Source organism: Rhamphochromis sp. 'chilingali' (genome assembly GCF_963969265.1).
Source record: "Rhamphochromis sp. 'chilingali' genome assembly, chromosome: 9".
Taxonomy (NCBI): domain Eukaryota; kingdom Metazoa; phylum Chordata; class Actinopteri; order Cichliformes; family Cichlidae; genus Rhamphochromis; species Rhamphochromis sp. 'chilingali'.
In genome coordinates, this window is record NC_137936.1 from 21,606,459 (window position 1) to 21,631,493 (window position 25,035).

The window sequence follows — 25,035 nt, forward strand, 5'->3', positions numbered from 1 at the left end:
TTAAAGCTGTCCGGTTGTTCAGTGATGACGCGACGAATCCTACTTCCGGGTCTAAAGTAGTCTGCGTTTAATATGGCTTTTGTGTTGTTAACATGTTTAATGTTATGTATTTTCTTCTATTTAATCTCAAAAAGCTCCTAAAACAGTCAGTAATCCCTGTTGACCTCCCTCGGCTTTTATTACCGCTAATCATTTATTTAAGCTTCGTTTTTAAAACCTTAGGATGTAACTACAGCCCAGCCATGCAGCAGTATATGAATGACTAACCTCATATTGTGGATGGATTATCTCAGTTGTTCTCCTGGCTGAAGTTTGGTCCTTTTACAGCATCCTGCCATGCGATTACATTTGTTCCTGACCACCGAGAACACTCACGTTAACTTTTATCGAGTGGAAAAAAAGTTAGCTTGTTTATATTATGCTAACATAGCTGTGTCGCTAGCGGTCACGTAGCACATCATTATATACCAGTTAGCCCAACTTCAGTAACCCTACAACCGTCACTGCTGTTTAGTTTTCTGTCTTCATTTATGCTGGAAGTGATAGCAGAGCTGTACGTTTTAATTTGTTTCCAAAACCCCGCAGTCAGGACATGCTATATTGTATTTAGATAGAAGCTAGCGAGCTAACTCCCTGCTAACTTCTAACTCCGTTAAATGTCATAAATTCCGTTTTCATGGATGCCTGGATGTTAAACTCAATTGTTACACCTGGTAGAGCAGAACGCTGATCATTTTATTAAAGATGAAAGACTTTAGACAGTTTTTCAACTCTCAGTAATGCCATAGTGATCGTTTGATATATGGACCTGCAGCGGAGTTTAGGCCCAGACATGGCTAGTGACGTCAGACTGAACAACCGGGTAGTGTCCAGATTACTTACGTAGTCAGCTACTTCCGTGCAACTGATATAAGATGTGGTAAGCTGAACACAGCTTCAACCGTCTGTTTGTTGAACGGACCGCGTTTTCTTGTTAGTAACTGTAACGGCATTGTAACGATAGGAATAGTAATTAGTTAGATTACTCGTTACTGAAAAAAGTAACGCTGTTATTCCCATCACTGCTCAGCTCACCACTCCCCATCTCTCCAACCCTTGTTTGGGAGAATCAAATAGCTAAGGAACGGCAACTATTGGCAACAGTTCAGAAAATACTTTGGGCTACTTGGGCCGTCTTTGCGAACACCTTTACTAAAGAATTGCAATCTTGTACCTTCAAACACTGACGCGGCCTTTAGAATTTGGAAAGATAAAGGACTTAGGACTGTTAAGGACTTGTACAGTCATGACACCTTTCTATCCTTTTCTGACCTATCATCTAAATACGACCTGCCTAATTCCAATTTTTTCGTCATCTTCAGGCTAGAGATTTTGTAAAAGAACAGTTCCCTGATTTTCCCAATCGGCCTCCAGAAAAAAATCTGGATATCATCCTGCAGACGAACCCTCATGAAAACAGACTTATATCAGCCTTGTATAAAATACTAGATACATTTGTTTCCAAATCTATTTCTCCTACTAAGCTGAGATGGGAGGAAGAGTTACAGACAACCCTGCCAGAACAGCAGTGGGATTCTGCTTTAAAATTGATTCACTCGTCCTTAATTTGTGCCCATCATGCTTTGATTCAGTGCAAGGTGGTCTATAAAGTACATTATACAAACGCAAAATTATCTAAAATCTATGGAACCATTAGTGATGCCTGTAACAGATGTGGACTATCACCTGCAAACCATGTCCACATGTTTTGGTCTTGTTCTAAACTAAGTGCATTTTGGAGGGATATTTTCGACACACTTAGTCAAGCATATGGCCAGACTGTCCCTCCTAACCAACTCTCTGCAATTTTTGGCATTCCCCCCCAATTTAAACGTATTTAGCCCCATCAAACAGGCCTTAGCCTTTACCACTCTACTAGCTCGGAGGCTTATTCTGTTGAAGTGGAAGCTTCCCCACCCCCCAACTGATGACCATTGGGTGAAGGAAGTACTCTTTAACTAACTTAAAGTTAGAAAAACTTAGATTCTCACTAAAAGGTTCTATTAGGAAATTTAACAAAACCTGGAAATCATTTCTCGTATTGGTTGACACCACTACTTTACTTCCTGAGAGTGAAGTGAACTGAGAGAGGCAACATTATAAAGTTGTTTTTTTGTTTTTGTTATGCTTGTTACTCATTTTCTTTTGTGTGTGCGGTATGTGTGTACGGGTGTGTGACTGGATGATGTGGCTTAGATATTTTTATGTGCGGCGACTGGATCTTCGCGGTGTCTTGTCTAGTGTGGACCTGGAAGAGGGAGAATTCGGGATGGGGGGGTTGGAGGGTGTGATGGACATACAATTGTTCTGAAATCAAAATTGACTTTGCTGTTGCTAACTTTGTATGTCATGGTTGAAATCAACAAAACAAAGTTGGAAAAAAAAATAAAGAAAGTGAGATAGATCTATTCTTTTTGAAAGACTGGATCGCTCCCAGGAGCTCAGTGAATTCCAGCATGATACTGTGATAAGATGCCACCTCTGCAACAAGTCCAGTCATGGAATTTCCTCACAACTGAATATTCCACACTGTTAGTAGTATTATAACAAAGTAGAAGTGATTGGGAACATCAAGCATGAAGTGGTAGGCCATCTAAAATTACAGAGTGGGGTCAGGGAATGCTGAGACACATAGTGCACAGAGGTCGCCAACTTTCCACAATCAGTCATCCAAACTTCATGTGGCCTTCCGATTAACTCAAGAACAGTGCGTAGAGAGCTTCATGGAATGGGTTTCCACAGATGAAAATCATCAAGTGCATTGCAAACTGCAGGATGTAGTGGTGTATCCCCAACAGTGTCACCAGCAAAGCACCCTTACACCATCACACCTCCTCTTCCATGCTTCACGCTGGCAACCATACGTGTAGAGACCATCCGTTCAAGCACAAAGACACGGTGGGTGGAAGCAAAGATCTCAAATTTGGACTCATCAGACCAAAGCACAGGTCTCCAAGAAGGCAAGAAATTCCACAAATAAACTCTGACAAGGCACACCTGTGAAGTGAAAACCATTTCAGGTGACAATAACATGAAGCTCATTGAGAGATGGCCAAGGGTTTGTAGCACGTTATTTATCAAATTTGTCTTTGCTACACATTTCCATATATCTTGCTTCATATATTTGATGTCTTCTGTATGTGTGTAGAAAGTTGGAAAAATAAAGAAAAACCATCAAATGAGAAGGTGTCCAAACTTTTGACTGTTAGTATGTACGTGTGTGTTTGTATTTGGGTTTTTTTTCTTTCTCTCCTCCTCCATAAGAAAAAAAAATTCTTAACCTATGCTGACGACTAAGCGGCTGTTTTAGTCTCTAAATTTGCTGTTATTTTAAGGAATAATTCAACAACAACAAAAATGTTTTAAAAAATCTATTAGAATAGTTAAAACTTTCATGCAGCAGGTTGTAGTTGCTTATAAAACTGGTTGACCACTGCTCTCTGTTCAAAGATGACAAAATCAACTTATCAGCATCTCTGAAGTAGTTTTCTGAAGGTCTTCAAAGTTTTTGGGGGATTTTGTCTGCTTTTTCACTCATATGCAGTCCAGTCCTTTTACCTCACCACTTTAATAATAATGGTAACAATAATAATCATAACTTTGGTTTGTATAGCACTTTTTAAAAACACACAGTAACAAAGTGATTGACAGTTTGAATAAAACCACACATTAACAATAAATATAGACGTTACGTTTATGTATAGAATACAGAAAGTCAAACATTTATTCATGCATTAGGTCGAACTCAGGCCACAAGTAATTAGACAATGTTGCTTCTTTGTCTTATCTGTGCCAAATTACACAAGAACTTGGCTCTGTGACCTCAGTAAATTCTTTTCTGATGACTGTATTGGCTCAGTCACCAGTTTCAACTCATTTTGCATGAATGGGGAGTGCGAGTCAGAATTTCGGAGTATCCAGGACAGTCACAGACTAATGACTTTTCAGTAAAGCCATCTATATCATAAGCCATGGAAAAACAGATTTTCAGAAATAATTACTTTACATGTTTACACATCTACAACTTACAGCACACAATCTCACGTCTGCTTTGCTCACAGGAAACTACATGCCAATTTTTGAAATGTATTAATAATCAAACTCACTCAAATGCCAAAATAAAAATACCCAGGGGTGTACAACTCATGATTTCTGCTCATTAAGTTCCCTTTTCATAAAAATCAGATTTATGTGTATCTTCTTACCCAAAGAATGCGGTCTGAGTCATTTTAACAGTACAACTTTTTAAAGACAGTGTGCTAAACTGGGCTATAAATACCAGAGAATGAAGCTTTGAGCCACGAGCCAAACATGAAATAAATAATCATGCAGATGCATTTGTACACACTGTAAGTTTTAAGTTACTATTGCACACACTTTGTCTGTGAAAACACTGTTTATGCATGCAGTTAGTGTATGCACAGTTAACTTGTTGGGTTGTGTCTTGAAGATGGTGTGTGCAGTGATGCAGTACTCTTCTACTGTTTCTATAGTTAAAGCCCTGTTTAAGTCATTATTGGTATGATTATGATGTGTGCGGTTTTCATGTAAAGAAATTCAGGCATTCTTTTTAAATACAACCTCAATTTCAGAGAAGCTGGGATATCTGTATTTATAAATGACACACTAAGGAGTAATTATAATACGCTAATGATATGATAATTAGCTAATACCTTACCTTACTAATGCTTAATAGTGTGACATTATTATGAAGTGCTACCTAGTCCAATAAGGCCTTTAGAGGAGGTATTTAAGTTTAAAAAAAAAATGAGTGGGCCAAGAATGGACCCCTGAAGGACTCCACCTGAGAGTGCAGTATGTCAGGATGATGTGTCTCCCAGCTTAATTGTAAAGTGTCTATTGATTAAATAAGATTTAAATGGATATGAGCTACAACATCAAAGCAGTACTGATGTCTAAAAGGACTAAAACTGAAAAAAGTCCGTAAAAGGTTTATTTGATTGGATGATTTAAGTCTTAAGAAACAAGACATGTTGGCAATTTAACGATTTATTTATTTAACAATCAGGGTAGCATGTGGAACAACCATACACAGACACAGACAGCCAGACCCCTTTCCTCATGCTGGTCAACAGCTCGGTCACACACTGCTGTGGGATGATATCCCATTCTTCCACCAGTATTTATTGCAAGTCAGCTTCTATTCTCTCCACTCCCAAATTCTGGCGATAGTCTCTCAGATTGTGGTAATATGGGTTTACCACTGGTTGCAGAATCTTATCTTGATATCTCTGTATCAAGATTGCCTCCAATAATTTTCCAGTAGAGGAGATCAAAAGCTGCTACCTTATCGGGGGAGCAACCAGCATAGTGTTTTTTGCATCTTCCTCACACTTTGACCATACAATCCAGCTGCCGTAGGCAGAATCTGGACTCATCACTGAACGTAATGTTCCTCTACTTGTTTAGGTTCTACTGCACATGTTGCAAGACCAATGCAAACAGGCCTGAGGATGAAGAGCAGTCATGACAGGCCTCCTGGCAGCCCTTTGAGAATGGCGATTGGCTGTGTGCAGTTCAGTCCAAATAATGCAGCAACTTGGTTTCTTCAACTTCAAGTTGCCCCATGGCACAGGCCCTATCCAGATCAGTCAAACGTGGCATGCTTGAAGCTACTTTACTTTATTGATTTATATAGCACTCTTCACAGGATAAAAACCACAAAGTGCTTCACAATAATATAAAACAGATAAACATAAAACAGTACAATTAAACACGCAGCACACATCTAATTAAAAGCTAGTCTAAATAAATTAGTCTTAAGATGATGTTTAAAAGAATAAATACAACCCAAGCAACGTAAGCAGATGCCAACTGAGTGATGTAGCACATATTCAGATCTGCTGCTCAACCCACAAATATAGTTATTTACAAATAAATAAACTCCTTACATCTGGAACCATTTAAGGGGAAATAAACAGGCTTTCCAAAAATATGGAATTTATTGCCAAGAACCATTGTTACAACTAAGAAATAATCAACTAAACAAATGTACTTTTTTTTTTAATTTGATGGCAGCAACGTGTCCCAAAAAAGTTGACAAAGGGGCAATAAGGGCCTGAAAAGTAAGTGGTTCTTTTTATTTTGGTTTATTTTACAAATAATTAGGTTAGTTGACAACAGTTTAGTAATATAAAACAGGCATCTTAGAGATTCAGAGCTTCTTAGTCAATTGCAAAAGGTTTAAATAGCTCATCACCACACAACATAATTTCCTCACAAGATTCAGAGAATCTGGAGAATTCTCTTTGTGCAAAATCAATATTGGATGGCTGTGATCTTCAGACAGCACTGCATTTAAACAAATCATGATTGTGTCATGGAAATCACTGCATTGGCTCAAGAACACTTTAAGAAATCACTGACTGAACACAGTTCACCGTGCTTCAACGTGCCATCCACAAACTGTATTTTAAAGCCATATGATGCAATGAAAAAGCCATGTGTGAGCATAATCCAGAAATGCTTCTGTCTTCTGTGAGGCAACATTTTATGTTTGTTTGTTTGTTTGTTTGTTTTAATAACTGAAGCATTAAAGTGGAGAACTGTTCTGTTGGGAGACAAATTGAAATGTGAAATGTTTTGACAAAAATGGGCAAAAATTGCCTCTGGACCATCCAGCCTGTTATCAACACTCAGTTCAAAAGCCTGCATCTCTTTTGGTTCCTATAGAATTAGCAGCTTGCACATCTGGAAAGGCAGCTTAAATGCTGAAGGGTATATAGAGTTTTGAGAGCAATATATGCTCCCATGCAGAGGACATTTTTTTAGCAAGGCTTCACAGTAGAAGAATCTGGGTGCTGTACTGGTCTGACTGCAGTCCAGACCTTTCACCAACTTTGGCACATCATGAAAGTAAAAGCTACAACAAAGAAGACCCAGGACTGCTGAGCAGCTAAAATCCTCTATCAGAAAAGAACAAGACAACATTCCTCTCCCAAAAGTCCAGCAGCTGGTTTCCTCTGTTCCCAGATGTTTACAGACTGTTGTCACCGCAGTGTAAACATGGCCCAGTCCCAAGTTTTTTCAGATGTGTTGCTACCATCAGATGCAAAATGACCATTTTGTCTTAGAATTGTACATGTTCTCAGTTTAAAAATGTTTTGTGTTTTCTATGTTCTATTGTGAATAAGATATGGATTTATGAAGTTTTCAAATCATTGCATTCTGTTTACATTTTACACAGCCTTCCAGCTTGTCTGAAACTGGGGTAGTTAAAGAGAATGACTGAGTTTCTTTAAATGAAATAGCAAACATCACAATCATACTAATGATCACATAAATAGGACTTTCAATATAGGGACAGTTTTACACCTTCCACTATAAAGTAGAAGAGTACTCAATCACTGCACACTCCACCCTCAAGACTATTTGACACAAACCAACAAGTTAACTGTGCATATGTTGCAACTGTGTTTAACAGTGTTTTTGACTGACAAAGTATGTGCAGACGCAAGTGTGTCCGGGAAAAGTGAGGTAACAAGTGAAAATGTTTGAATGAGTCTCACAGGCCTGAATATGCACTTGAAGCCATTTATAATCCTAAACTTTTTTGATCTGCTGCTCACCACAAACAAGCATAAGTAGAAATGTTGGACTTTTAACTGTATCTACACAAGTTTCACAGCTTTTCATTATGTTTTCTACAGTCATTGCTTCAAACATAAAGAGGAAGTTCTCTGCACTCTCTCAGAAATCTGCTCATGCAACTGGATCTCAACACTGGCATCTGTTTCCTTACCTGACACACGCGGTTTGAAGACAGACAAGTAGTGTTGCAAGAACTGCACAGATAAAGAAATAACTGTATTTGGCTACTGAACAGTATTGTGATGTGAATAAGGGCGCTGGTAGAGGTATTCCCTCAACCCCACTCTTGTTATTTCTCATGCATACTCCACCAGTAAGTATTAGAAATATAAAGTCTGCTCTGTATTGCTGTGTGACAGGTGGACAAATTCAAGCTTAAATAGATAAAAAAATAAAAATAAATAGACTGACTGTAGTGTGCATGGTAACTTGAATCTATGAGTTAGGCCTGGCTCTAACCTGTGACAGCTGGAACAGGCTATGACTATCCTCCAAGCCTAAACTGTACAAAAAAAAAAAAAGGTAAGAAAATTAATAGAAATAAGTTTGTATAGTTCATAAAGCAGGGATGTAAAACTCATTTTACACTGTGCCACATCCAGCTCACTTTGATCTTATATGGGCAGGATTGGTGAAATTCCTATTTCTGTCAGTGTAAAATAGTTTAACTACATAATTAATCTCTGCAACATTTTAACATAAAACAAAGAAGCACCATTTTAACGGTATTTTTCGTTTTTTCTACATTACAAAGAAATTATGCCATAGTAAATGAAACAAGTCTGTCATGTCAGCACGACTGGGCTTAAATTGTAAATAAAGTAAATGTGTAAAATTACAGAAATCTATAATTGATTACTTCAGTGCAATGTGAATTGCCATCGGGCAGAACACGAGGGAAAACAGTAAAATGTTTCAAATGTTTCCAAAGCCATTCAGTGGGCTGGATTGGATCCTGGCTGATTCTAGCCCCCGGGCCGTATGTTTGACACCCCTGCAAATAGATGACATTTTAAGTTGTCTAAACATTTTCACTTAATAACTAGAAATGTGAACTTATTTTCCCATTATGACTTACCCATAAGTCATAATTTTGGGGAAGTTTTTTCGGTGGCGGAAACAATTGTTAGCTTAAACTGTTGGAACAGGAAAGGAAAGCACTGTAACGCCTGCCAGACGACACGGAGGGTAACTATCTTGACGTTTTTGTAATCTTTGCTGTCACATAACAAGCTTCGTGCGCTTCCTCTGCAAAAAGGACACGAGACAACAAACAAAGCAGTGAGCGAATACGTTTTTCGCGTTTTTTTTTAACATTTGTGTCACCGAGGTCTTGTGCAACACATTTATTTAGCTAACAACCGGTTTTTTCGACCGTTAAGTAACTCCTGATGTTATCCTCGTGACCAATCGTTGGTAACCACGCTCCGACGTCACATTGTTTGGCTCAGTAGCGCAAGTAGCACTCGTTATCCAGGGAGTGTCAGGGGAGTGTTTCTGACTGCTCCGATAAAGTGGCCCTGCCCACTCAACAAACAATATCACAGCACAACAGTGTGCTTAAAGATTTGGCTGTAAGTTTGTAGGTTCAGTCCTCGATACGACATTCATACTGTACGCTGCTGTTAACTGAGTGAGGTAAGAAGTTAAGCTATGTCTGCTAGTGACCTGACATCAATATTAGCTTTAATGCAACTTTGCGCCGCCAAACCTTGACCTAGAGTCACTGAAGTGCGGCGTGACTTCAGAAAGTCAGCGCACGTAATGTTTGGGAGCACGAACACGTAAAAGAAAAATTAATTAGCGTTAACTTAGCATGTTTCACTGCTGCGCTAGAACAACAGCAAACGTGCTCAAATTTATTGTAAAAGTATAGTTTTTGTAACGTTGCTGTAAGAAAGAAAATGAAAGCGACATTAGACTCATGCGGGTATTGTTCTTTTCCTGCTTATTAAAATAAAAAGGGTTTGGGATTATGTTAAGGGAAAGGAATACGTTTACTTGTATATTTAAGCTTGAGTACATACATTTTTAATTCTTAAATGATGGTTAAAAATAGCAGTAAAGGTAACACAGACTATTAACCTTAACTGTATCAAGGTAAATCTTGTTTACATGTATCCCCCTGTTATTTCTGGCCAGCAAGTACTCTGTAACAGTGCACAAACTGTTTGAGCCATTTCCATGCATTGATAACTGATTAAAAACTGGAATGCTACTTAAAAAAACAAACAAACCCACAGCTTGTATTTCTGAGGCTAATGAGTGCAAAGAGGCCAATCAGTGTGAATATGGAGTATGTTTGGTTAACTCTCTGGGGTGTAATTAAGCTGAAATGGTTCAACCTTGTAATGTTAGCTGATAGTTGCTTTGGCTAAGGATTTAAAGTGGTCTTTACAGGAGTGATATTTTGATTTAACGTCGGTTGTGTAATGATGTATTGAGCATGCCTTTAATGTGTTTTAGCCATTCTGGTTGGTTATGAAGTATAAGCTTTTATTTATGTGGTGTGAGTTTTTATTATTGTGCTGAACTGTAACAGGGCTGGCCATTTGGTCTGCACAAATTGAATGATGCCATGCTTCTGTTAGTTGTTAAATGTAATTTTTAACAGAGAAATTGACATATGCCCGATGCCTGCCTTGAAATGTAAAAAAATGGTTTAAAAAGAAGTCTAAAACTAAACTGATTGGGGATGTCCGCATAGCAAAATCCTCACGTTTTCTGTTACTGCGAATTCTGTTTAGTCAGTCATGGGACAGCAGACGCATTAGGCAGAAAAATTTGCTACTTATACCTATGAATATCCACCCTTAGTGGAAGTTAAACGGCTGTCTTTTTCTTATCTCAGAAAATGTGGCTGCAAATAGCTGGGTTCACTGCCCTGCCACACCTGGGAGGGCTCTACGGTGGTTACCTCACACGCAAAGAGGTAGATACCTGGTACCCAACCCTGAAGAAACCATCATGGCGCCCACCAAACAAAGCATTCCCCGTAGTGTGGACGTGTCTGTACACAGGCATGGGGTAAGCACATTGTGACTGATTTCTGCATTATCTGTGAAGCAGCCTCCTTATCTTAATGATCTCGTGTGAATTGTTTTTGTCGTTCACTTCCAGCTATGGTTCATACCTGGTGTGGAAGGAGCTTGGAGGTTTCACTGACGATGCACTAGTTCCACTCGGGCTTTATGGGACACAGCTAGCTCTGAATTGGGCCTGGACTCCCATTTTCTTTGGTGCACACAAGCTGAAATGGGTAAATTTAACTTAAAACTGTACTTTTTTTTTTTTTTTTTTTTTGGACACCAATAATTAGGGGTGTGGTAAGTGTGGCAGCATAGTTGTATACATCGCTGTCACTGACATGCCCTCTTTCTGTTCTTTTTAGTCCCTCGTTGAGATTGTGCTTCTCACGGGGACTGTCGGAGCCACCATGATGTCCTGGTATCCCATCAGCCGCACCGCCACGATGCTCTTGGCACCCTATCTGGGCTGGCTGTGCCTTGCAACCAGCCTCAACTACTGCATATGGAGAGACAACCCAGAGGAAAAAGAAGAGTAGGGATCATGACTGTGTGTTTTGAGGAACATACTTACATTCTGAATCACGTACACAATGTTATTAAAAAAAAAATAATACTAATAAAAAAACCGGTCAGTCTCACTTTTGACTTTACCAGCTGCTTTATGATCTTGTTGGCTGGTCACAGACTTACTAATACTTGCGTATATGTTGCCCAAAATAAAAAGAAGAAAAATAAATAAAGACGACATTTCTAAATAGTGGTATCCTCTTTAACATCTGCAGTACTTTAGATCTGAGCAGGCATTATTTTATCTGCTTAGATACTGTATAACAGCCTGCTTCTAATACATTTACTTTGTTCCTTTAAAAAAAAAAATCCCTTAAGAATTTTAGAAATGTCATTACTAATAGGAAAAACTGTAATATGAACAGAATATGTGATTACATTGAAATTAGTTAAGTCACCCCATCACGTGGAGTTTTGGTTGTTCAGTTTAAAACTGAAAGTTTTTGCCTTTTTTTTTTTTTTTTTTTTTTTTTTTTCTTAAATAAGAAAACTGTGTAAACTAGTCCATGAAACATTTTTGCTTTGCAAGTAAATAATTTGAATTAATGGTCAGGTGCATTTCTCAAACAGACACAAGCTTAACTGATTAAATCCTGCCTGGTAAGCCAACTCACGGCCGTGATGTAGACCAAAATGTTTTTCAACATTGTTTCTATAGACTTGTTTAAATGTAAAATTTCTTATATGTAAAAAATTCAAGTCTGACCAAATAGAAAAACTCCAGGAAATTGAGTTCTGTAATCTGTTAAGACTGTAAAATAACACTAGTGTTACAAACTGATGACTGTGGGTTATTTCCACCACACAGCCAGTGAAGGCTTATAAAAATATTTAGTTTGATTCAACAACATCCAACCAGCGAATATTCACAAAACTTGCAGCAGCTGACCTACAACAGCAGAAGACCACATTGCTTGCTGCTTCTGTCAACTAAGAACAGCAAACTGAGGCTACAGTTCACTAAAACTGAACAAGACTGGAAAAATGTTGCCTCTCTGATAGGCCTCAATTTCTGCTGCAATATTCAGATGATGGTCAGACTTTGGTGTGAATGGCATGAAAGCATGTCTCCATCCTGCCTTGTATCAACAGTTCAGGCTGGTCTCAGGAGGATGATGTATCTCATCGCAAATGAAAATCATCTCAAACTGGATTCTTGGATATGGAAGTGAGTTCACTGAACTCAAATGGCCTCCATAGTCACCAGATCTCAGTCTAATATGGCATCTTTGGGATGTGATGGAACAGGAGACTCAAAGATGTGCAGTCAACAAATTTGTGATGCTTTCATGTCAATATGGACCAAAATATATCCAAAAATATTTCTAAAGCTACAATTTAAATAAATATATATATATATATATATATATATATATATATATATATATATATATATATATATATATATATATATATATATATATATATATATATATATATATATATATAGAAAAATGAGTCCAAAATGGTAACAATAAGATTTATTTCTATACATATAGGAAAAGAAGATTGGGAGAAAAAGTTATTTTTCTGCAGGTTTCTCTGGGACGTCTTCTGGTGATTTCGAAGAGAATCTCTGCATTAGCGACTTCCACAGACCCTTTTTTTCCTCGTCCGTATTTTGCATAGTTCCTGTAAAATTTAAAAGTCGGGTCTAAGTTACAGCAAGTTCCCGGGGCCTCATAACAACATTATGTTTATTAAATAACCGAGAATTGACAGCACATGCGAGTCCATACCTGACAAAAGCAATCTACACTCTTCCACTGTGACTCCAGTGAAGCTCGTGTCTCTCACACGAGGAAACTGAAGAGAGAAAGAAAAAATTCTTGTAGCCTTCGACAAGTTTTCACACAGAAATTTCTTTCCAAATGAAAAAAGTCAAATATTATATACAAGTTCATTTATGTACTCAAATAATTTGGAGTGTGCACAGTATTTGAAGAAGTCAGCTTCCATTTTCTGCATTTCACATGCACAAGGAAAATATCCCCTTACAGCAATGTGACAAATTAATAGTCTTCCTACTAAAATCTTTTTTTATATTAAGTAAAACTTCCCTATTTACAGTTGAGTAATTCAGAGGAGCAAAACAGACATCTGCTGATCTCTGGATCTTTATGGTTCAAATTTAAAGCTTAACAATTTTTAACCATTAACCTCGTGTGTTTGTTTAGACCTTTGTACTAACTGTAAACACACTTTATCTCCACACAGGTAAAAAAAAAAAAAAAAGGTAACTACACCTTTGCAATCTTAAAGAATGGAGAAGTCATTCGCTAGGTGACAGACCTCAGGTTAACGACAGCAGTGGAGGGCAATGTGTTTTTTGTATGATGATATAATGAAGTTGAAATGCACCTCACATATGCGCATGTGTACTTACCCGCTGTCTGTATATGTTGCCGTTAATCTGTGCCAGACTTTCGTACATCTGATCACATTTCTCAGGATCTGAGATCTAATGGGGAAACATTGAAGTGGTTAAGATTTGATTTTACTCACTTAACATGTTTTAACCCTTGTGTGGTGTTCGTATTTTTGTTACTCAGCCAGTGTTCATGGGTCTGGTGGACCCGCTAGAGTTTTGGCTTTCCAAATTAACACTATCAAACAATTTTATGTTAAATTACTCAACAGATGTTTACTTCATCCCAATTACAAGACATATGAACAGCAAACATGGTTAATTTTTTTCCCTTTACCTTTGTTAGATCATATTTATGAATTAATGTGCTTCTCGTTTTTCTTTTATATAAAATGTTATAAATAAATCAGTTATAATCAAGTGGAGTGAGTGGAAAGACACAACACATTTACACGTGGAAAAAATAATTAATTGTTTAATTTTTCTTTTGAAAAAAAACTGAACACGGGTCTCACAGACCCGAACACCATACAAGGGTTAAATGGAAAAAAATAATCTTCTCATTATTTTAATTATTAACTTTAAATTCCAAACAGGTCATTTTGGTTTCCGTGAAAAAGACACGAGGATGTGCGATGCACTGCCATGCTATGTGCACTTGTGCTCTACTATGCCATCATAAAAATAAATAATCACTATGCCACCGTATCTCTGGTGTCTGTGGGTTACATTTTTTAAATCTGATTCTTACTGGTCAGATAACACACAGTACAGAATCAATAGGCAAAATAATGCTTGTACTGTGTTTAAGAGATGGCAGGTGAAATTCAACTAGAGCCAGGGTAAAACGTCAGTGTAATGCCAATTTGTACCACAAGATGGGGCAGCGAGTCAGTGTAACCTTTATTTATAAACTAGTGTTTTATTGGCACCTCAGATTCTGCTGGCATCAAACACCTATGATTATCAAAAACCATCTTTTTCCATTCCTTTTCGTTACTACTTATCCAGTTCAGAGTTGGTAGTGGGCTGGAGCCTATCCCAGCTGTTTTGGCAAGATATTTTTTACATGTTATGGTTTACAGTGCTCAAATGGTTGGCTTCTCAGAAACTTCATGTTTTAGAAACAGATTAAAGGCTGTTTACTTGGTTGCAAACGCTGATAGTTATTTTATTTTCAAGATTTATTAAAAAAGCGCATCAAAGCTGGGTCGTTCCATCTCAAATCATTGTGGATCTTCTGTTCGACCATCACTCATTTACCCCAAATATTTTTACGGCTTGAAGTCTCGGCCATTTATGACTGCTGTGAAATTTTAGCTTTATACATCAAATACCTTTCAAGATATATTTGTGAAAGGTGTTCCACTGACCCCATTCCAGCAAGTTTATATATCTGTTGATATATGAAGCTAAAATTTCACAGCAATGATTATAAATGTCCAAATTGTAAATCAGAGGCGGATGAGTAGAAAATTTTCTAAACATTGGATGATTTCAGATGGACCCAGCTGCAAAAACCAGCGGTGGACTGATGGACATTAGTGCCTCAAACATCTCAATACTAGTCTTGAAGTTCGCAGAAATCTGCTTTGGATTAGGTTGTCAGCTGCTTGCTCTTCTAACTAAGCTGTCCTCTTAGCTTCTTTCGGTTGTTTACAGCAGACAGGAGTCCGTGTGTTGCTACCAGCTAAAATTCATTACCTGAGTATTTTCACCCTCTCGGAAGGCAGAGGCGACTCTCTGCCGCAGAAAGGTCCCCAAGTCGCGGCCTTTCTTGGTCTCGTCTCTGGGCCATTCCTCACACAGCTTCAGAAACCGACGGTACCTGGTCGCCGACATCTTTGGTCATGTAACAGCACGTCCTGAGTGGAGCGAGGAGGACGTATGTTTGGGTTTGAGCTTTATCGCACGCCGTAGTTGTGTAACATCTAAAAACCTTCCCCCTTGACTCTTCGCCCTCGTTGCCGTTGTCTTTTTCTACCCCCAGCACACACGTTAGCAACATGAGTGGGGCAAACGCTAAAAAGGGCTCTTCCTCCGGTGTGGTGGAGTGGATCAGCTCGGCCTGTCGGTTTGCAACAGATAGAAACGACTTCAGAAGGTAAGACAGAGCAGACAGCAGTGATAGTAAGAGGGTTTTTGGGGCGGTTAGCTGTGTTGCTAGCGTTAGCACTGGTGTGCCAGTGAAGGAATCTGTCCTTGTCCTCTCACTCACTAGGCTACACTATAAGTACAGAAACAGACAATAAAATTACAATTATGATCATCAGTTTAATGGAGTTGTATGATAATATTACCAGCGTAATAGTTGTTTTTAGTTTGTTTATCAATGAACAGAAGAAATGGGCTAATCTCATCGATTAACCACTTTGTCAAACTTTAGGGAGAGTCTAGTCTCTACTCTAAAGGCCCTCAGGAAGCTTAATGTATACAGTATGACGGGTAGCTAGTTAATCAATGTTTAATGGCCAATATGTTCAGACAGTTGGATCCCAGCAGCACATTGTAAGCTATGTAGGATTACCTGGACACCAGAATTCTCAACAACTGTGTACCAAATATGCCAAAATACTGGCTCCCCAAGGATTAAGGTAAATGTCACACACCGGATATACTAGGTATGATGTTAAGCCTATAAGATATATTTATATATTCATATATTTATTTAAAAAAAATAGCCAGCCTCTGTAGCTGTGGGGTAGACCCAAGACATGCTGGAGAGGTTATATTGCTCAGCTGACCTGGGAAAGCCTTGGCATCTCACCCGGAGCAGGTGGCTGGGAAGGGAGCTCTGAGGGAAGGCTGAGCTTCTCTGCTTAGGCTGTTCTCTCCAGGACCTAGCTCTGGATAAAGAGAAGAATATAAATTAATAGATGGGTGAGGTTATAGATACCTGTTGTCTTATAAATTTATGTTTGATCAGTTTCCCCGCACAGCACAACCTGTAGCCACAGGTTGAACAGGGTATTGTTGCTGTTGATGGCATCACTGATTGTTTAAACCTTTTTTCTTTTCTTTTTTAAGGAATCTTCTGGTGAATTTGGGCTTGTTTGCAGCTGGTGTTTGGGTTGCAAGAAATCTCTCCGATTTTGACCTGATGTCTCCTCAGCCAGTGACATAGCGTGACCCAAATACATCACAACCAGGATGATGGTGAGGTCATCTTCTTTACTAGAGCTGGAGAGAGGTGTGATCTGTTTGCACACCTCTAATGAACAAAAGCAGAATTTATCACGGAATAACTGCTGTTTTTCTACAGATTATTCTGACTGACACGTTTCTTCTCCTTTAGGCATCTTGGACCAACAAAGAAGAAACAGTGGACACAAATAAACTCATGAAACAGTTTTTATGACGTGTTTTAGTTTGAAAACTTTTGTCTTGTTTACTTGTGTTAGATCCATTGACCTTTTGACCATTTGTTAGTTTTTTTAAACCTTTCTTGTAAGTGTAGATTACCTTTAAAAAAAACATTTAATTTTTGTGCTTGATTCCCAGCTAAGCAGTTACTTTAAATAGAAATATCTCTAGTCCTGCTGCTTGACTCCTCAGTCTCGTGTGACGTGATTTTTATGCAGTCATGTCTGTTTCAGAGCTCTTTGTTGCTGCTGCTCGTAAATATCTGTCTGCTGGTAGAAAGTCCCTCTCTGCTCCTCAGAGTCTGGACCTGGCTTCACAGGTGTCAGCTGTAGATTTGGGGTTGAAGCCTGCTGTTCTGTACGATATTAATGGTGCCTGTGCAGAGCAAGTGAAGCACTATCTGAGCTCTTTACAGTCTCTCCAGCTTGTGTCTAAATCGCTTCTCACGCTGGATTTAAATGGAAATGGTCTCATTGTTAATCCGGTCACAGTCAAGTCAAATCTAGAGCAGGTTCTTCATGACGGGAGCAGCGTCGCTGTGATTGATGTCTGCCACTCACAGGAAACTCCCACCGTCGCTGACCCACTGAGGGGAGACCTGAAGCGCATGATACAAGATTTACTACTTCTACTGGGAGGGGTGCAGCAGCTTGAAGGGGTTGAGAGGCTTCTCAGTGGCGGAGAGAAATGTGAGGAGTGGAACCTGTGCACTGTGTTTGGGCTCTTACTGGGTTACCCCGTCACTTACTGGTTTGATCACACTAAGAGTTTCGACAACTGTCTGTCCATGACTCCCCTCACGGTGCTTACGGCTTCAGCAACATGGCAGCCGGATACTGCAGCTCACAGATGTTGTCTGTATTCCTTCAGTGTCCCGGCTGCTCTCCAAGAGGAGATAAAGTCTGACCTGGAAACCTGGAAGCTCCGTCTGCAGCAGAGATTTGAGCAGCAAAACCTCCTAAAAGATCTCACGATTAATCAATCTATAGTCACACTGCCCTCAGTTTGTCTGTGAACATGATGTAAGTTTGTCTTTAAAGCAAATGCTGTGGATTATTTATGACCGTAATAAACACTGTCAAAACAGCTGTTGGGTCATTGATGTGGGCGACAGGTTCCACAAGATGGATCAGAGTTAACACCTGGTTTTCAGAACACGTGCATTAATGTCGTTCTTCAGCGTGTGTGTTTGTGTCCTTGTATAGATAATGCTGTTTCAAGTGTTTAAATTCATGAGGAAAAATGTTCTCATCAGAACGTTTTAACTGATAAACTATATTGTCATTGACCTCACTCATGAAAATAGCGACTATAATGCAACATGACCTGACAATATATAACTCAGGTTAAGACTAGTGTGAGAGAAAGCTGTTTTGTTAGAGTGGGATGTCAAACTACAGTGGGGCAAAAAAGTATTTAGTCAGCCACCGATTGTGCAAGTTCCCCCACTTAAAATGATGACAGAGGTCAGTAATTTGCACCAGAGGTACACTTCAACTGTGAGAGACAGAATGTGAAAAAAAAATCCATGAATCCACATGGTAGGATTTGTAAAGAATTTATTCGTAAATCAGGGTGGAAAATAAGTATTTGGTCACCTCAAACAAGGAAAATCTCTGGCTCTCACAGACCTGTAACGTCTTCTGTAAGAAGCTTTTCTGTCCCCCACTCGTTACCTGTATGAATGGCACCTGTTTGAACTCATCATCTGTATAAAAGACACCTGTCCACAGCCTCAAACAGTCAGACTCCAAACTCCGCCATGGCCAAGACCAAAGAGCTTTCGAAGGACACCAGGAAAAGTATTGTAGACCTGCACCAGACTGGGAAGAGTGAATCTACAATAGGCAAGCAGCTTGGTGTGAAAAAATCAACTGTGGGAGCAATCATCAGAAAATGGAAGACATACAAGACCACTGATAATCTCCCTCGATCTGGGGCTCCACGCAAGATCTCATCCCGTGGGGTCAAAATGATCATGAGAACGGTGAGCAAAGATCCCAGAACCACACGGGGGGACCTGGTGAATGACCTGCAGAGAGCTGGGACCAAAGTAACAAAGGTCACCATCAGTAACACACTACAACGGCAGGGAATCAAATCCCGCAGTGCCAGACGTGTTCCGCTGCTGAAGCCAGTGCATGTCCAGGCCCGTCTGAAGTTTGCCAGAGAGCACATGGATGATACAGCAGAGGATTGGGAGAATGTCATGTGGTCAGATGAAACCAAAGTAGAACTTTTTGGTATAAACTCAACTCGTCGTGTTTGGAGGAAGAAGAATACTGAGTTGCATCCCAAGAACACCATACCTACTGTGAAGCATGGGGGTGGAAACATCATGCTATGGGGCTGTTTTTCTGCCAAGGGGACAGGACGACTGATCCGTGTTAAGGACAGAATGAATGGGGCCATGTATCGTGAGATTTTGAGCCAAAACCTCCTTCCATCAGTGAGAACTTTGAAGATGAAACGAGGCTGGGTCTTCCAACATGACAATGATCCAAAACACACCGCCCGGGCAACAAAGGAGTGGCTCCGTAAGAAGCATTTGAAAGTCCTGGAGTGGCCTGGCCAGTCTCCAGACCTCAACCCCATAGAAAATCTGTGGCGGGAGTTGAAAGTCCGTGTTGCTCGGCAACAGCCCCAAAACATCACTGCTCTCGAGAAGATCTGCATGGAGGAATGGGCCAAAATACCAGCTACTGTGTGTGCAAACCTGGTAAAGACCTATAGTAAACGTTTGACCTCTGTTATTGCCAACAAAGGTTATGTTACAAAGTATTGAGTTGTATTTTTGTTATTGACCAAATACTTATTTTCCACCCTGATTTACGAATAAATTCTTTACAAATCCTACCATGTGGATTCATGGATTTTTTTTCACATTCTGTCTCTCACAGTTGACGTGTACCTCTGGTGCAAATTACTGACCTCTGTCATCATTTTAAGTGGGGGAACTTGCACAATCGGTGGCTGACTAAATACTTTTTTGCCCCACTGTACATGCATCACCCTCTGAGCTTCAGCAGACCGCAACAGTGAAACTCCGCTTTCTGTCAAGTGTAAAGTTTAACTACACATTTAATCTCTGAGACATGTTAATATCAGAAAAAGCAGTGAGAGTTCTACAGCATATCTCGGTTTTTCCACAGATACAGAAATGCTGCTGTAGTTAATGGAAGAATCTGTCAGCACATCTCTTCAGGCTTAATTTGAGAGAGAAATGTTACAGAAAAAGCTCTAGTAGCCCATTACTCAGACTACCTTGTAATTAGAAAAGAGTGTTTTTTAAATTCAGATGTTTTTTTTCTTACTATGCACACATAAAATAGACATTTCTGTAATTTCATTGTTATCTACGACTTAATTACTTTGGTGTAGTATGAATAGCCATGAGGGAGCTCTTTATTAGCATGAAAACTTATGAAAATACATTCAGTCCAAAATTTTACACCCTTTGTGTTTTCAAAAGTCATGCAGTGGGCCGGATCGGAATCTTTGTTATCTGATTCTGGCCCTCATGTTTGATACACCAAGGTTCGAAACTTCTTTAATGATGAATATTTCCGGCTTGCAAGTGTGATAATAAATTCCAAAACCTCTTATTTTCTGAATATTTTATTACAGAAAGTTTCCACTGCATAACTTTAAAACGACAGCATAATGCCACTTTAAAATCCAGCCTGAAAAAGTTTAATTCAACCTACTTTAAGCAGTTTAATTCACAAAAAATGGAAATGCTGCCAAATTGAATACGGCAGCATTTAAAATCAATCAAAATACTAACCATCTGAGTATTGCGTAATAAAAAAAAGGAAGAAGAACAAATTGCACCTTTTAAAACAGATCTGGTGGCAGAACATGAAAATAAACATTTATATTGCATCTTCCCATCTACATCAGAGCAGCCACCCTGTGTCTTTTTGTCTTATCAGAATAAGAGCGTTTGAATCCAAAGGTGTCGTCAGTATATAGTGATGGTGCTTTGTGTGTTTGATAAGACTTGAAAAGACATTGTACATGAATGCAGTCCATCTATAAAGTGAAAAGAGCTTGAGGAAGGAAACGGGGTACCTCTGTTTTCCTTCAAGCCTGCAAATTATTATTTCACTTCACACATTTGACCTGCACACCATTATTGTGCCAACCTAAAACCAGCAATCACACAACAAAGCACAGCCTTTCTGTTTTCCTGGTAGGTTGACATTTGATTGCAGAGACAGGATTTCAGCTCCCTGACACCAACCTGCTGTATGAAGATCAGCTGGATTCAAGTCTTACACATTTATAGCTCACAATTATTAACATTCATTCACCTGCATACAGCGTGTAACAACAAAGAGCAACTGTTTCCATAAATCTGAGGTAGTTTTAACCTAACCAGCAGAGCACTTCAAGCTATTTAGGCTGCGGTCAGTCAGAGCGGCTGAATGACTGACAGCACTTCCCCGCAGCGGCCGCTGACTTTCAGCTCTGCCAGGTGGTCTGCTCGGGTGGGCCCTATGTTCAGGATGGCGACCGGCATCTCCCTGTCCCTTGCTGCCAGTAAAAACCTGTATCCTGAGTACACCTGAGAAACATCAACAAGGAACAACGTATTCAGTTAAGGAACAGTGTTGCTGAAAGCTAACAAACTGGTTTACTAGTTAATCCAAGACCTACCTGTAAAGATGACCCCATGACGAGCACCGCGTCCGACTCTGCCAGCCTTTCGTGCACAAACTGCACAGTTGCTTTGTTCACGGAGTCTCCAAAAAACGTGACCTCAGGCTTCAGTATCCCACCACAGTCATCACAGGAGGGAACTCTGAAATGGAGGACCTGCTCATCCTCCAAGAAGACGTCTCCGTCTGGGGCCACAGTGCCTGCCTGAGCTTGCCACTCTGGGTTTAAAGATATAAATCGCCTCTGGAGCTCCTCCCGTGCTGAGATGGCACCACAGCCAAGGCACGTGACCCTGAGGACGCCCAGATTTCATCCTCAAAATGTCTTCTAGTCAGTTAACATGCAAACAGACAGAATTTCCTAATAACTCCTGGTGATGCAGAGGGTGTGTGTTTTAATTACTGTCACCAAACCAATGTCTTTACAGACTGATGGATGTCAGTGACTGTTTCTCAGCTGTTCGTGAGTTTCTTTGGATCGTGGCATGATATATTGACTCGATTAGTGGCAGTGAAGTCCATTTTTCAGGAAGGGGGTAAATGCTTTCACAGAACTGTAGAATATAGTGGTGATTGCACATGAAAACATCACTAAAGTAATCAACATTTTGCCAATGAAACCTGGAAACTTTTACCTACGTGGCATTCTCAGTGCATGGCTTTTACTCATAAATAAGTAGTGTTTATACAGTACATTGTATTGTATTGTTGTAAGACTGCCATAACTTCTTAATTGACGCTTATTGTCTATGATGCATATGTGAGTTTATGCGTTCTCACCTGTGGGCACAGCCGTGGAGCTCTGTGAGTCTCTTCTGACCTGCCTTTGAGTGAAGAGCATCTACATTCTGCGTAACCAGCCAGTGCAGCTTGCCCCTCTCCTCCCACCGCTGCAGGGCCTTGTGTGCAGAGTTCGGCCAGTGGGAGGAAAACTGCGGCCATCCGACGAAGTTTCTGGCCCAGTAGCGCTGACGGGACTTTGCGCTGCGGACAAACTCTGCGTACTGCATGGGTCGTCTGTCAGTGCGGGCGTACAGCCCGACGCCCTCCGATCGGTAATCGGGGATGCCCGACTCCGTGGACAGACCCGCTCCGGTGATGACAAACAGGCGTCTGGCTCGGGTCACAAAGTCCTGCAGCAGCTCCAGTGAGTGGGCGTCGGTGGTGCTGCAGGCGGGGACAAAGTTCATCAGCCCTGCAGGGACTGAGGAGGCTCTCCTTACAGGTGCTGTGTGTGGAGCCAGGACCCGCCATGGCAGCCTCATCATCTGCAAGCAGACGTTAAATAAACACACTTTTTGACACGATGGTTTTTTGTTTGTTTGTTTGTTTGTTTTTCCACGACAAATAAAAGATAGCGAGAAAACTACCCGCTTACTATCTTATAATACACTTTTATTGTTATACTTTTATTATACAGTTTTTAAGTTTTAATTTCGAAAGAAACCTCGAATATGTAAGAAGCATTAACAACACTTTCTTTTTACACACGTTTAAACATTTAGCTTGACAGTTAGTTTACCTTATTAGGGACTTACAGCGGTAGTTACAGTCAGTGAAGTCAGCAGCAGCAGAAAGTGACAGCAGCTAAAACGAGTTGTTGAATAACACAGCAAATCACTTATGAGATAACATTGGCAGTAACAGGAAATACCTATTTGATGGTAGCACCAAACACAGCCGCCTTGTAGTCTGGGAGTTGTAGTCTTAGTTGTATCTTAAGCTCAAGACATTTTTATTTGATGACACAGTCACATTGAATCATTTTTAGTTTTTGTGACAATCTCAAATAAGTAAATAATAATAACAATAATCATTATTTTCCCTCCACTGTCCTGGACTGTTTCATTTATCTTGTGGTTTGGCCTAATTTACACTTTTGCCTAGTGGAGCACTGACTGTTGCTGATTCTAGGATGTTTTCGCTTTCATTTGCAGTATCATTTGTTTATCTGTTTGTTAGGTGAATTTTGCATAACTGTCATTCTGTCCTTTTTGACCAGCCCACAACCCCCCCACCCTCACCCTCACCTTCACTACAGAGTCCTCTCCCCACTCTCCTGCCTCCCTCGCTTCCCCCCCTTCCTGACACCATGACACCCCCCTCCTCCAATCCCTCTCTCAGCAGCAAGACATCTCCCCCCCTCCCCTCCTCCCAAACATCTCCCAGTGTCACAGTGGATCAGGTCAGGAGGCAACTGAGGAAGCTTCGCCCCAGAAAGGCAGCAGGCCCAGACAAGGTGTGTCCTAGGATGCTAAAGGCGTGTGCTGCTGAACTTGGGGAGCCGCTACAACGAGTCTTCAACCTCAGTCTGCGACTGGGGAGAGTGCCCGCCCTATGGAAGACATCCTGCATCGTCCCAGTCCCCAAAAAGAACCGGCCCAATGAGCTGAATGACTTCCGACCGGTGGCACTGACGTCACATCTTATGAAGACTCTAGAGCGGCTCTTCCTCAACCTCCTCCGACCACAGGTACAACATGCCCAGGACCCACTACAGTTTGCATACAAGGCGGGTGTCGGAGTGGAGGATGCCATCCTGTACCTCCTACACAGAGCCCACTCACACCTGGATGGGGGAAAAGGCACGGTCAGGATACTGTTTCTTGACTTTTCCAGTGCCTTTAATACCATCCGGCCCTGTATGCTTCAGGAAAAACTGAACAGGATGGAGGTGGACCCCTGCCTGGTGGCTTGGATCTCCGACTACCTCACCGACAGACCACAGTACGTCAGGCTGAAGGACATCACGTCTGACACTGTGGTCAGCAGCACAGGAGCACCACAGGGAACTGTGCTGTCCCCTCTTCTCTTCACCCTGTACACCTCTGACTTCTGCTACAACTCTGAATTATGCCATATTCAGAAGTTTGCAGATGACACGGCCATCATGGGGTGTATCTGGGATGATCAGGAAGAGGAGTACAGAAGTCTGGTGAGGAACTTTGTCGCATGGAGTCACACAAACCACCTGCAACTCAACACCTCAAAGACTAAGGAACTGGTTGTGGACTTCGGGAGGTCTAGAGCAGGTCCACTGCCGGTTCAGATAGAGGGGGAGGAGGTGGAGGTGGTCAACAAGTACAAGTACCTCGGGCTGTGGGTGGACAATAAACTGGACTGGTCATGCAACACAGAGCACCTGTATAAAAAAGCCCAAAGCCGACTGTACTTCCTCAGGAGGCTGAGGTCTTTTAACATCTGCAGGAAGCTCCTGAGGATGTTTTACCAGTCGGTGGTTGCTGGAGTACTTTTCTATGCTGTGGTGTGCTGGGGGAGCAGCACAGCAAAGAAGGACTCATCCAGGCTGGAGAAACTGATCAGGAGGGCTAGCTCTGTGGTCGGCATGAAGCTGGACACTCTGGTGACAGTGGCAGAGAAAAGGACATTAAAG

The 25,035-nt window shown here is 40.6% G+C and overlaps 5 protein-coding genes across 8 annotated transcripts; 3 read left to right on the forward strand and 2 right to left on the reverse strand.

The window, feature by feature from the left end:
* The first annotated feature begins 8,834 nt into the window (after nt 1-8,834).
* tspo (translocator protein) lies at nt 8,835-12,639 on the forward strand. Of its 3 annotated transcripts, none has more exons than XM_080892557.1 (4): nt 8,835-8,931; nt 10,502-10,677; nt 10,771-10,909; nt 11,042-12,639. In XM_080892557.1, the coding sequence occupies exons 2-4, from the start codon at nt 10,505-10,507 to the stop codon at nt 11,213-11,215; spliced, it is 486 nt and encodes a 161-aa protein (XP_080748683.1). In that variant the 5' UTR covers nt 8,835-8,931; nt 10,502-10,504; the 3' UTR covers nt 11,216-12,639. The 3 variants fall into 3 exon arrangements, with proteins under 3 accessions (XP_080748683.1, XP_080748684.1, XP_080748682.1); XM_080892558.1 differs by lacking the exon at nt 8,835-8,931 and adding an exon at nt 8,978-9,224; XM_080892556.1 differs by lacking the exon at nt 8,835-8,931 and adding an exon at nt 8,984-9,288.
* Nucleotides 12,640-12,712: 73 nt separating this feature from the next.
* Nucleotides 12,713-15,553, reverse strand: uqcc2 (ubiquinol-cytochrome c reductase complex assembly factor 2). Its single transcript, XM_080892559.1, has 4 exons — nt 15,319-15,553; nt 13,633-13,707; nt 12,986-13,052; nt 12,713-12,878 (listed from the first exon to the last, which is right to left on the reverse strand). The coding sequence occupies exons 1-4, from the start codon at nt 15,454-15,456 to the stop codon at nt 12,769-12,771; spliced, it is 390 nt and encodes a 129-aa protein (XP_080748685.1). The 5' UTR covers nt 15,457-15,553; the 3' UTR covers nt 12,713-12,768.
* On the forward strand, nt 15,552-16,967 carry tomm6 (translocase of outer mitochondrial membrane 6 homolog (yeast)). Its single transcript, XM_080892560.1, has 3 exons — nt 15,552-15,718; nt 16,642-16,770; nt 16,910-16,967. The coding sequence occupies exons 1-2, from the start codon at nt 15,621-15,623 to the stop codon at nt 16,736-16,738; spliced, it is 195 nt and encodes a 64-aa protein (XP_080748686.1). The 5' UTR covers nt 15,552-15,620; the 3' UTR covers nt 16,739-16,770; nt 16,910-16,967.
* A 146-nt stretch (nt 16,968-17,113) lies between these two features.
* Nucleotides 17,114-18,063, forward strand: cUnh1orf74 (chromosome Un C1orf74 homolog). Its single transcript, XM_080892555.1, has one exon. It carries the CDS (start codon nt 17,198-17,200, stop codon nt 17,990-17,992), a length of 795 nt encoding a protein of 264 aa, XP_080748681.1. The 5' UTR covers nt 17,114-17,197; the 3' UTR covers nt 17,993-18,063.
* A 2,516-nt stretch (nt 18,064-20,579) lies between these two features.
* sirt4 (sirtuin 4) lies at nt 20,580-23,308 on the reverse strand. 2 transcript variants are annotated; one of them, XM_080891404.1, is made up of 4 exons: nt 23,164-23,308; nt 22,422-22,909; nt 21,640-21,934; nt 20,580-21,547 (listed from the first exon to the last, which is right to left on the reverse strand). In XM_080891404.1, the coding sequence occupies exons 2-4, from the start codon at nt 22,907-22,909 to the stop codon at nt 21,395-21,397; spliced, it is 936 nt and encodes a 311-aa protein (XP_080747530.1). In that variant the 5' UTR covers nt 23,164-23,308; the 3' UTR covers nt 20,580-21,394. The 2 variants fall into 2 exon arrangements, with proteins under 2 accessions (XP_080747530.1, XP_080747531.1); XM_080891405.1 differs by having other exon boundaries at nt 23,180-23,305.
* Between the last annotated feature and the right edge of the window lie 1,727 nt (nt 23,309-25,035).